We start from the raw sequence: 12,561 nt of genomic DNA, 5'->3' as shown, positions 1-12,561 counted from the left end.
TGAATCTCTTGCATATTTGTCCCAGTGTTAGATTCTATTTCTAACTGTTTGTTTTATTCCTGCCCTTTCTTTCTGCAGATACTACAGTAAGGGATTACTACCCCAAGAGCTACCCCATGATGGATTATGCACATCGCCAATCCTCGCCTGCAACCTTCCAGCCCATTGCTTTCCACCCAAAAGACAAACCCTTTCTTCCTCCTCCGGACATCCATACTCCTCTGGCCATCACCATAACATCAGCTCAAGTCCCCAAGCCCAAGATCTCTAAGACTAACACCCACCCGCTCACCTCGAGCTCTGCCTTCAAAGCTTGGGACCCCAACAAGAGCCATGTCCAGCATCAGGTCCCTCTCATGATGCAGCCACAGCCACCACTTTCACAACCAAACAGTCGGCGCCAGGCCTTCTCCAACAAGCGTCAGTTTAGCATCGAGACTCTTCCTGAGTTGTTCACTCAGCCTCTGGGGTACGGACAGTCTCCGCACCTCCACCCAAAACACAAGGGACTGCCCACGAACAGCAAAACGGAAGTGACGGTCTGAGGGGAAAGGTCTGGAAAACATACAAAAGAACACAAGAAAGCATGATTTCGATTAGATAACCGGACGTGAGAGCTTCTACATGCACTTCAGTTATATTTATAGAAAATTTCCTCCTTGTATTTGTTTTGGACTAGATTTCTATTCATTGTACTATAATACAAAGAACTGAAGGGGAAAACGTTGCATGGTCTTGATTCCGATTCTTGACGGGCCTTGAATCCCTGGTGATCCCACCTCCCCTCTAAAATTCAGGCCTGTTGTTCTTCTACTGCTGGCCTTCAGATGTCTCTTGTGGCCCAGACCCATGTGTCCGTTAGCAAAAGGCAGGAGCCTTGCACCTCAGGAGCCTTCACACCCTTCTGGACAAGGCCATTGTGCTGTCAGCTTCCATCAGCCAAGAGCTGCCACACAGTGAGATATTATTTCGACAATTCTAGACCACTGAGGACAAAGAACGGCAAGGAAGCATACGGAAGAGGACAGCAAAGAAACCAAGGTGCCCCGTGAGAGGGAAAGAGAGTTTCAAGTGATGTCAAAGGGTTTGTTATTTCAGGCAACGGATAAGGGTCTAGGTGAATTTGGCAAAGTCCAGTGTCCCTAGAACTCTTTACCTCAACACCTTCATCAAAGAATGCATTCCAGCACTTGTCCAGGGAGCGAACCACCAACATCAAGTCATAGCTATTCTGGCTGTTTCTATTTCAAACTCTTGTTTGAGACACAGTGCAGGTAAAGACAAGGTCGATAAACCAGTCTCTGTTACAGACAGACCTCAAGAGAGACATTTCAGGGGACGACAGTCGCCTGCAGAGATGAGGTGCCGTAGTGACGAAGGAGGTGAACAAATTTGGCAATGTCACAAGTAGCACTGCCAAAACAACTTTGCTGAATTGATCCATGTGTATCCTTTGCAATATCTGTCAGAAAGCCTGCTTCCTTCGAATACTTCTGAATGTAAATAATTATCCTTTTGGTGAAAGCAAGAACCTCTTAGACAAAATCTAGCGAAATCTAGCATGTAGCAGCAATACCTACACCCTATTGTAGCATCCTATTGCACATGGCATGGGAAAACAACAAATCTGGTGGTGGGCATCAGATTTAAAATGAAAAGTTTAGGTGTCTCGGGAGTTGCTCAAGGAAAATGGTAGCAATACTAGGCTTATCCGTCCTCTTCTGCCTGGGGCCAAATGACTGATGGACACAGCTGTCAAACTCACTTTCTCTCTCTGCTGTTCCAAGCTGTTCCCAGCCAGGCGTTTGGCTGCCACACTGCCACAGAACAGCAGGGGGCGCTGTAATTGATGACGGCCTGCTTTTAATACAGCAGATCCAAAATATGTTTTCCCATTCTGCATTTTTTTCCTTGTCAATCTTATGTTTTGTTTGGTTTTTTCATTGACAAAGGATCCAGACGATGATTTATGGTTCTTGCTCAAAGACAAATGGCGAGATCACAAAACTAATTTAAAGGAGACCTGCAAATATGTCTGATGGTAATTTCTTGCTTCTTTACATAACAATAAAGCATCTGTTTACCAAGCAAACAGTTGTGTCTAAAAAGTAGCACACTTTGTTGGAACAGCCTTGTGAGATTTTACAGGCCAGTGACATCTGATGAACAAGCCACCTAGGGACAATAAAAGAGTGTGAAATGTTCATCGGAACTGCTTGCAAATAAAACAGCAGTATTGCGAGAGGCAGAAAAGGATTACTGAACTCAGAAGAAGGAGACAACGCACTTGTAATGGTACAAAGCGTTCTTTTCTAAACACTAGATCGCATTACAGTCATTGCAGTATGTTACAGCAGTTGGGTCTGTAATGAACTATAAAGAAAGGATGAAAAAAGAAAGAAACAAGTAGCTCTCTCTCTCTATATCCTCTATATCCTCACCAGCTTTATTTTGGAGATCATTTTGACTTGTGGACCAACTCCAGGGAGAGCAGTTCCAAAAATATGACAACAATTACAGTTACAGCATGTTCCTGGATGGCTATTTCCAACCGTTGAACTGATGGGAGGATGTATCAACATGCTCTCTTGGGTCAGCATCGAGTCAAACTATCCTGATCTACAGCGATGCTTCGTTCTGTTTTGGTGGCAATGGCTCCAGGGTGTCATTGGGTTTCAGGGGCAAACCCTGGAGGACAGACATGGCTGTCAGACTCTCCTGGCACAGAAATGTCAAGTGATGCCAAGGTGAGCCAGCTACACAGCCCTCTGCCTGAAATGGAGCCACTTTGTCGACCGAGAGGTCATGAAGTCTGTCTTTGAGTAATACCGGAAAAGCGAAGAGCAGATTTAGCTTTTGACAAAACCACAGTGTGATCAAGATCTCTGGCTAGATCATCTTAAATCCTGAGTCAGATGAGATCGTCCAGGAATAAACTTTTACCTGAACTCAATAAATCACTGGATTGGCCAATTAACTACTTAGTTCCACAGGTTAAGGACTATAAAGTGAAATCAAAACATCTGTTACAGAGAAACACAAGGTGTAAATATCTACTTTCAAATTCCTTCGGTGTGAAGAATCGTTTCCAGTGGTTATTTTAAACCACCCAAATAAGCTGAATGACTGTTGTTTCTGATTTCTTCTTAAAACGAAAGCGTTCTACCTGTGATGTGAATGCCACCGGGTAGCATTTTATCTTTAGCAATACATGATGTACTTTTTACTGTTTATGTACTATTTGCAATGTCGTCTTTTTTGTACCGTAAGCGTAACTGGAATCAAAGTCGAGCCTGCCGCAGTTGACAACCATTTGACGGAGATGAAGTGCTTCCGAATTTTAACACCCTTTTCATCTTCCTTACTAACTTAAAAGATGTCTTGCCATATTTGAAGCTTGCGCTATATGTACAAAGCCTATAATTTTTAAAAGACGTATTATAACCAATGCTTGAATGACATGTTAGTTGCCAGTCCAGAGACATGTAATATGTATATTGGAGAATCACATTGTTCCCATTTGTTTGGTGGCTCCATTTGTTTGGTGGTATGTTTGACCGATCTTATGCACTATTTTAAGCTGTACCTTTTGTGTATGTATAATTAGGATGAATTCTACTAAGGGCTTTAAAAGAGGTATGTGCTCTTAATTGGAGTTGCCCGTGTTCAACGTGGAAAGGGTTTGTTTTTCCCAGTGCAATGACAGGGAGTACAGTAGCTTGTGTAGAAGCAGACAAAGCTTACTAGTTATGCTCTGTCTTGCGATCAAAATCGTTTGTTTTACTCTTTATCGCAAAGCAAAAATGATGTTCCATCTTTGAGAAAACTGGACTTTTCTTGTTTAAACCCTGAAAAGATATGCAAAAACATGTTAAGGACATATGAAAGCTCATTACAGAAGTGAAAAAAGACAACTGCTCTAAGTCTGAGCTTACCAGCATTAAAGGAAATCTAAAGCCAGCTACAGCAATTGCAGGTTGATCCTAATTAAAAGCCACTGGTTGCATCATTGATAAAGAGAATGACAGGAAGACTAATTAGGCTTGTCTGTTGATTTAAAGAAGGCCAGTTTTTTACAGCAACACTAGCGTTGAGAAATATCTCCTATCATGTTTCTTGTGTTTGACATGTTTACTGATTATATACTGTATGCTTGTTTATTCATACGTCAGGGTTAAAAAAGCAAAAAGTTAAATATATAAATATTGTGTAAAAATGTATGTATATGATGTGAATATAAAGCAGCATTAGTTCACAGCCTTTCACAAACTAAAGCTGAGGGTTTGACATTGTAAACACAGTGTTTTGTGTAACTTTCCCAAAGGCTTTTCTAGGAGCAGCCAGCTCACGTTACCCCGTGTCTTAACTAGGTGCGTTGCGACACATTTCCAAGTAATTTATTTGTCCAAAATGCCACGCAAATATAGAAGTGACAGCTTGGTTTCTGGAAGGATTTTTTCCCTATGGTATTTAACCAAACTAAACAACCAACTAAACAAAAGACTAAACTTCTTTTAAAGTGACTGAGTTCTCAAACTTCTCATACTAGCATTGCGAACAATGTAATAAAATCAGCAATCAGCAAACAGCATACTTAAAACTTTAATTACATCTTTGTCGGATGACTGAGAATTTTACTTCCTTTTAACGTTGGGCTACCCAAAACAGTTCTGTAACAGAAGTCATGCCTGATTAGGAAGTAAAGTCTTTTTATTCCTGTTATACACAGCTCTCTGCCGTCAGCATTCACTCTCTCTATTCCACGCATCCTAGACTCTTCATTCTCAATAGATTTTCACACGGACTGTGACTGAACTGTTGGAGGTCACACAGTCTCTCCCCTTTCTGCTTTCTTAATGCTATTGGCCATAATACATGCTTTATTTGCATAAAATTGACCCTGCCTTACCTTACCTTTGTGGCATCAATAGTTGTTGTCACTTGTGCCACCCATTAATTGGCAATTCTTGATAAAAAGGAAAAGTGCGTAAATCCAAACACTTTTCATCTTTGTTATCTAGAAACTGACATAAATATACACACAGGGCCTGGAGAGGGGTGTAAGAAGTACTGAAAATTTATGCTTTAGTATGGGTAGTGTGACAGTATTTTACTAATATAATATTTGCATTACAGTTCAAACATTTTTTTTAATAAATCAATAAAAATAGTACTTTTGTACAGCAAGGACATATTCAATTGTTCAAAAGTGACAGTAAAGACATATAATCTTACAAATGCTTTAAATTAATGTTCTTTTGAACTTAATTGACCAAGAAACAAACAAATAAACAAAAAAGTTTCTTGAGCACCAAAGGACCATTAATAATCGTGTGAAGGATCATGTGACACTGAAGAATAGAGTACTGATGCGGAAAATTAGCATTGCCATTACAGGAATAAATAAATAAAAATGATTAAATGTGTTAATAAAACTGTTATTTTAAAATTGTACACTAATTAGACAGAACCAGCAACTGGGTCAAAACAACCCAGTCATATTTTACCCGGCTTTTTTTTCTTTTGCGTAATTATATTTTACAATATTACTGTTTTTTATTGTATTTTTCTTCAAATAAATGCAGCCTTGCAGACAAAAAGAGGCTAAAACAACAACAAAATCTTACCTTTGAAGAGTAGTGTAATTGTACTTAAAAGATGTTTTCTCAGCTTTTGAAATAGATGAAATGAGATCTAGTTGTTAAAGTAACTGTTTTACTAAAGTAGCTGTTTAACTGCAGTTGCCTTCGCTCTCCCAAATATACAGGACACATCAGATGCTAAACTAAAATCAATAAGCTGAAACTCAGACTGCGCGCTGTGCAGACTGAACGTGCCGAGGCAAATTCATCTTCATCAGTGATTATAATATAGACACATGTTGTGGTGATTGATGAGACATCTCTTTACAAGTATAAATGACCACAGTTTGACCAATTACTGTACATTTTACATCAAAATTGATTTTATTGAATACAGTCTCTCGAGATCCTCTGACCGTGGTATGCCCTTTTAGTTCAGTCAAGCAGACGAAATAATACATTCTCAATAAAAGGATATAAATGCAATTGATGACTAATTAATACTAGGCTTACTATATTAGCACACCGGACACCTACGTGAAACTGTTACAAGTATGTTTCCAGAACGCTAATTTTGTGATAAAGCACACAAAATATTTCAATACTTTATACCCTTGCCTGCAGGAACCCTCAACTGCTGCACCATGGCTGACAGTTTCATTGATTATAAGCTAGTTTTGTCGCGTCACTTGCTCACATTGTGGACCTGATATTACTGTAGTCTTTCTTTTTCTCTCCTTGCTTTTCCCTCTCTCTGTCACTGTCTCGTTTGTGTTTGTTCCTCCATTTCTCTCTCTCTCGCTCTATCTCGTCGGGACAGTGGGAGGCGTAAGACTTAGCTGTCAGTGATATCTAAGTTAATATGGGTCTCCTGAGGTTGGGGGGAGAGAGAGAAATGCAGGATAATACAGTACATGATGATGAAGAACTGTGGGTGGAGAGAGGAGATCTGTCATCCAATCCTCTCGTTTCCACGGACTTCATCTCTTTTGCTTGTCTAATGCCCCATTTCCATATCTGCCATGCTTTTTTTCCCTTAAGTCTGGTTGCACTTTGAGGAGACGCTGAATAATTCACAGGAATAAAATTTAGAGGACGGTAAAAGAGGGAGACAGCCAGGGAAACACAGAGCAGTAGAGAGCACGTGAAAGATCGGAGATTCAAAAGCCAAGCTGAAACGCACCTGTTTTCGAGAAGACCCACAGTTTTTAGTCGTGTATGAGTGTAAGCTGCACGTATTAAAAGATGTTTATGGATTGTTACAAAAGTCATGTCTAGGAAGGTTTGGTTTGACTCTGAAGGAGTCTCCATAAATTCGCTTGATGAGCATGTGTTCTGCCCTGTGTTGACATACTGCCTTGTTGAAACGGGAAGCTGAGGTTGGGCACATTAAAATCTCAAAAATTATTATTATTTTTTTTGTATGTTTGGCTTTAGGGGATATTTTAGTCCTACAGATCTGATTGGACAAAAAACTCTTTAGTTCAGGATGAGTCATCAATATTTTTTCTCTTTTCTCAATTTTTTTTTTTTTATATACTAGAAATAATTAGCCAACTTTTAGAAATAAACCAGACACTGGTCAATAGATAGATTGAAAAACAAACTGATAAACTTTAGTTTGTTTTCATTTTTTTCCCTTTTAAAGCTATCTGTAAGCTGATAATCGAAAATGGTGTAATTTCAACTTAAATAAAACAAAGATACTTACTAACATTCTATATATTCCATTTAATATTAACAGGACATTAAATATTCAGATCATCTAATAAAAACTACAATTCCTCTGCTTCAGTGCAACAACTAATGCAGCTTTCACGATGGAAAGTGATCTGTAATGTTTTTTCTGTTAGGTCGGCATGAGAGCAACCTTATTCAATAAATGAGAATTATTACTATGAAACCAATTGTCACCGTAAGGAATGAAATGACTGAACTTATGGTACAGCAAATCTGATGCTCATGATGACGAGGGCAATGATGGAGCGGATGATGACCCTGCTGACACAACGGCAAAGAAAATGACAACTGTTTCTACGACACTAGTTGCAATTTCCAAGGAACAAACGGACACAGTCCAACTGATTTAATGGCTTTTTAAGCATCTGTTTCTAACAGAAATATTGTTAAGTGTTCTTTGTATAAACTTGTTTAAAAAATAAAAGGCAGAGTGAAACACTCCTCTGGACTGAGTCTGATTAATGATGTCAGATGGGGATCTGTCAGCCTGATCTCTGCTGGTTCTGGGGAATTTGACTAAATTAAACTTTCAGCATATTCATACTGCATAAAGAAGAGTGCGTACTGTTAGAGAACTAGGCTATATAAAAACATTGAGATATTACGTAAGAGTGCGGTGTTATTCACATGCTGCAAAGGAACCTGTAAACACTGTAGTCTCAGACAGGAAAAAGCTTTAAAGATTAATGTCCATTAAACTGGACACTGATCATTTCTTTAGCAATAGTTTATACATTCAGCATTATTAACTTACAATTTCCATATGATTTATTAATCTAAGTTAATTTGTAAATATGCCATTAATACCTATTAATAACTTGTGTGCTCATAATACACTAATATAGGCCTATTAAAAATGCATTAGATGAAAAATCATAAGGAAACTACTTTGTGTGCAGTTTTTGGTCAAATAAATGCAGCCTTGGTGACCGTGAGAGACTTAACTAATGGTTTCGCCTCAGAAATAAAGCAGTTTGGAAATCTTTTGACTTAAGGAAATGGCGTAAAATTAGGAACTGGCGATTTTAGGCAGCTCTCACCAGTTAAGTTTGCGATACGCTTTATATATAGGTAATCCAATGGGAGGCATGTTGTTTTTAGTGGCCTGAGGAATGAATTGGTTTCAAAGAAGTAACCGCAAAGCTGTCTATCACAGCAGTTTAATTGGGGAGAAAGTCGAGGAAGAAAGACAACTTCACTCACTCATTCACATTAGAGGTGCTGGAACCGGAGGGAGCCGCGACCTCCTGCCGGCTCATTTCATTGGCTGTGCACTCCTGAAATAAACCATTCACAATGCTTCAGAAACACGATGTTATTTTAAACAGATAATTATTTACAAACAGTGACGACATTTTTGTAGGCTAACACATCAGCCTGGTTCTCTTGACTAAATTTTGGATAAACCTCCAACAGACATTATTTTCAAAAATATTTCTCTAAAGGCTTGACTAGTTAGCAAAGAGCGTGATTTTTATATTTTTCTTATAACATCCATTTGTTTGTACCTCATTTGTTCAACGACTCCCAAGTGATTCATTTTCCCCGAACCCCCTGATTATTGGTCGATTTCATTTAAAGCAGTGTTTGTGAGCTTTTATTGCTCCAAAAGCAGCACCTAGTGACAAAGAATGATTTTTTTTTATGTTAACCTCGACATTAAGGGGTTTGGGATTCATTTTAAAAAAAGCCTCATTTCAATGATTCAAAGTTGACTGTTTCGTTTTGAGATTTCTTTATAAACGGTGCACTTTTAGATTTAAAACTAGGAGGATGGTTTCATTCATTCATTACACGCTACATGAAAGCTCATTTTCAAAAATCTATAATAGGGGCACTTTAAAAGATTCTTCATAGTGATGCCACAGAAGAAACATCTCTTTCTTACCTTTTAATAATCTGCTCATTTTGCTACAAAAATCCTTTTGTGAAACAAAAACGTTCTTCAGATGTCTCTTTATGAAATCAGGTAGACAGGAAGTTTTTTTTTTTTTTTTTTTTTGAGTGTAACGAGCATATGCTGTTGCTGTTGTTTTTTTTTTAACAGGAAACCCAACGACTTCACAAACCAAAACTCGTTTATGGTTTTGGGCCTACAAAAATACACCATCCCTGCAACACTCTCCGTCAGCAATGATTTAAGATTCATGAGCTAACACGGAGCCATCCATTATGATTACTCAAAATTCAACAATGAAATAAAACTCAACTGTTTCTGCCAGTCGACAACTCTGAGATGGCGTGCTTTTGTTCAGTCTTTCCTGAAGTTAAGCAATTTAATTATGTGCTGAGAGGCTCAAAAACATCATTAGCTCTGAGGAGTCTGCAGCCTAAATGAATGATTTAACCTGTCATGAATGATTTCACACCAGAATCAGCACATCAAGACATGGCTTTTTCCACCGACAGAGCTCTACCTGCCGCTCCCAAAAGATAAAGTTTTTCTAGTGGCATCAGATGTCTCTCATCCTCGCTTGATGTAGGCGTACTTCTGAACATCTGTCTGTCACTCTGGGCCTGTAGATGGAGAAATACACATGCAATATCTGCAACGAAATAATACCTGCAGAACAAAACCAACACCAGTAATAAGCTCTGTGCCAAAACCTAGTGAGCTAGTCATCTAGACAACAATCAGGGCAAGGAATGTGCTCCAAAAGCCAGAAAGTCCCAGAACGATTTGCAAAAAAAAAAAAAAAAAAAAAACATACAAGATGGCTGACAAGGTGAGAGCAGTCCTGCTTATTTGTAGCCTGTTCGCTATTTTAGTAACAAGAAGTATGCATAGTTAATTCTTAATAAAATATTGTAATGTTTACACTGTAGTTGTGTCCTAATTCAAAGGCTGTGAAGGTCAAACCGATTATTGTTAAATGGGGAGGCCTGGCGTATGGAAGATTGTTCTTGTCACCTGTCAACTGTGACAGTAACGTTTCTACTGGACTTAATAATAATAATGAAATCGATAGAGCTTGCAGAACTGCGTTCAGGTTTGTGTTTTCACAACATGATGATCTTACGGATTTATAAATGAACCGCTAGATTTATTCATATGAATTTGTATGAATGACCTACACCTAACCCCAGACCTAAACCTACCCGTCACTGGGGTTTTAGACAGATCGTACAAAATCATATGTGCGAGTGAGGTTGTAAGAATTTGTACGAATTACCACAAAATAGCCACCTCATAAATACATACAAATTGGTTGTGAAAATGGGCTTGCCTTTCAAAATACACAGCTTTTGCCTACCTATGATAAACATCCCTAATCATACCAATCATGTAACATATACATGCAAAAGTCAAACACCACAAGTTTTGTTTTTATTTGGCTTACTACTAGGTAGCCATTTCCAACCCAGCGTTCACAACATGTCTAAATAGGTTCATCTTGTTCTGTTTATGTACATAATAAAAAGCAAAAACTATCTATAGAATTGCATATATGAATAACTTGTACTATAATAATAACTTAATAACTTTAACCCCAACCCTACCAACCCACTAATACTCTACCAACACTGCAGTGTCTACAGTTGTCAACAGGCACCATTAAAATAGTGAAACCATATTTTTTGTAGCGTTACATATTTAAATTGCAACACAGTACTTTACATTTGTTAGCGTAATCCAACAATTTCTCTTTCTCCAAAAAAATCCTGTTTTTCTTGGCCCACATTGGATGACAGGATCCATTGGTTGTATCCTCCGTATCCTTGGAAACGAAGGACACATTTTGAGGCCACATCTGAATGAGTCTTTGAATTGGGACAGTCTTTGTTCCTCCGCTGTGACGCATTCGGCCTACACTTTATATACATTACTGTTAAAAACGAGGGGTTGTAGAAAGAATTAATATTTTATTTCAGCAAGGAAACGAACTTTGACACTTTCTGTTAAAAGGCACTTGATAAAATATTAAAACAGAAAACAATTATTTAAAATGTAAATTTCTAAATATTACTTTTACTGCATTTTTTATGGAATTCAGCCTTGGTGAAGATAAGAGAGTTCTTAAAAAATAAAATAAAATAATAATATTAATAAAATTAATCTTGTCAAGCCAAAATTGTTGAATGGTGTAAACAAAGGAAAAAAAAGTGAGTTTAGGTGTTAGAGGTGAAGTGTGTTTATTTGATAAATGAACATCTGAAACTGCAGCCAGATGGGACTTAAACACACCGAGAGACAGAGATGATGAAATAATCAGGAAGCATTGCCAAAAGGAAAGGAGAAAAACAGTGCTGAACAGAGTGTTTTTTTGGTTTTTTTTTTAAATCGACAGAGAAGGAAACAACAAGGAACAACCCTGTAAAGCGAGCACGCACGCTTTTGATTCATGTCTGCGGAAAATGAAGGCCACTTTATTCCTACCCTTTTTGTTACACACACACAAGTATAACACAGCGCCAGATCCAGCTCCATCAATCATTTGTGAGAGCAAAAAGAGGGTGGACACATGACACTATTCACATGGAAGATGAATGTTGGGCTCTACAACATGACACCGGTCAGGGCAAGCACACGTGCTACATTTCTGCATGTGCTCTACAACTTTGACCTGTCGGTCACTACAATGAAGACTGTATGTCTGGCGCTTTCTCACATTGTGACGTGCAGTTCACACTATTGACTATTAGTTCATTTTTAACTAAGTCTCCTCTTAATTTGATTGTACAACAAGAAATAAAATGTAGGACGGACGCTTAGTTTTATATATCAGTTGATGATTGCAAGGAACTGTAATGAATTAATGACTTATTCTCACTTGTTTTGCTTCACAACAGATAAGTAATTTAAATACAATAGATAAAAATTCATGAATAGTTAGCACATTTAAGTAAGCAAAGAATGTTAAAATGATTGCGTTTAAATTAAATATAATTAAAAAAAAATCACATTTTATTGTACATTCACACAATAACTTATTTAATTCAGTGTTGCTTTCTATGTTTGTAATAATTTCTGAAATGATTGCAATGTGACTTTTTCCTGCACCAAATTAATTCAATTGTTGTCCAAATTAGGTTGGTTTAAATATGGATGTAAGTTAGTGCCATTTACTGTGCGTCGCAAAATTTTACAATGATACCAGAATTTACTCAGACACCTTCATCCTTACTTACATTATCAGTTTATTTACTATAGTTTAGAATTAGATAATACCAATTACCAAACAATGTCACATTAGCAATTAAAGAAAAAACAAACAAACAACAAAAATGAACACTCTGG

The 12,561-nt window shown here is 37.8% G+C and overlaps 1 protein-coding gene across 2 annotated transcripts in view; it reads left to right on the top strand.

Annotated features, from left to right (window-relative positions):
* Nucleotides 1-7,763, top strand: part of LOC122341793 (protein shisa-9) — a 58,908-nt gene extending 51,145 nt beyond the window's left edge. For both annotated transcript variants that reach the window (XM_043235420.1, XM_043235419.1), the window contains one exon: nt 79-7,763. In XM_043235420.1, the coding sequence (XP_043091355.1) occupies nt 79-545 (467 nt within the window). In that variant the 3' untranslated portion in view covers nt 546-7,763. The remainder of the gene's footprint in view (nt 1-78) is intronic.
* Nucleotides 7,764-12,561: the final 4,798 nt, after the last annotated feature.

Source organism: Puntigrus tetrazona, chromosome 3 (genome assembly GCF_018831695.1).
Source record: "Puntigrus tetrazona isolate hp1 chromosome 3, ASM1883169v1, whole genome shotgun sequence".
NCBI lineage: Eukaryota > Metazoa > Chordata > Actinopteri > Cypriniformes > Cyprinidae > Puntigrus > Puntigrus tetrazona.
This window is presented reverse-complemented; position numbering and strand designations above follow the sequence as displayed.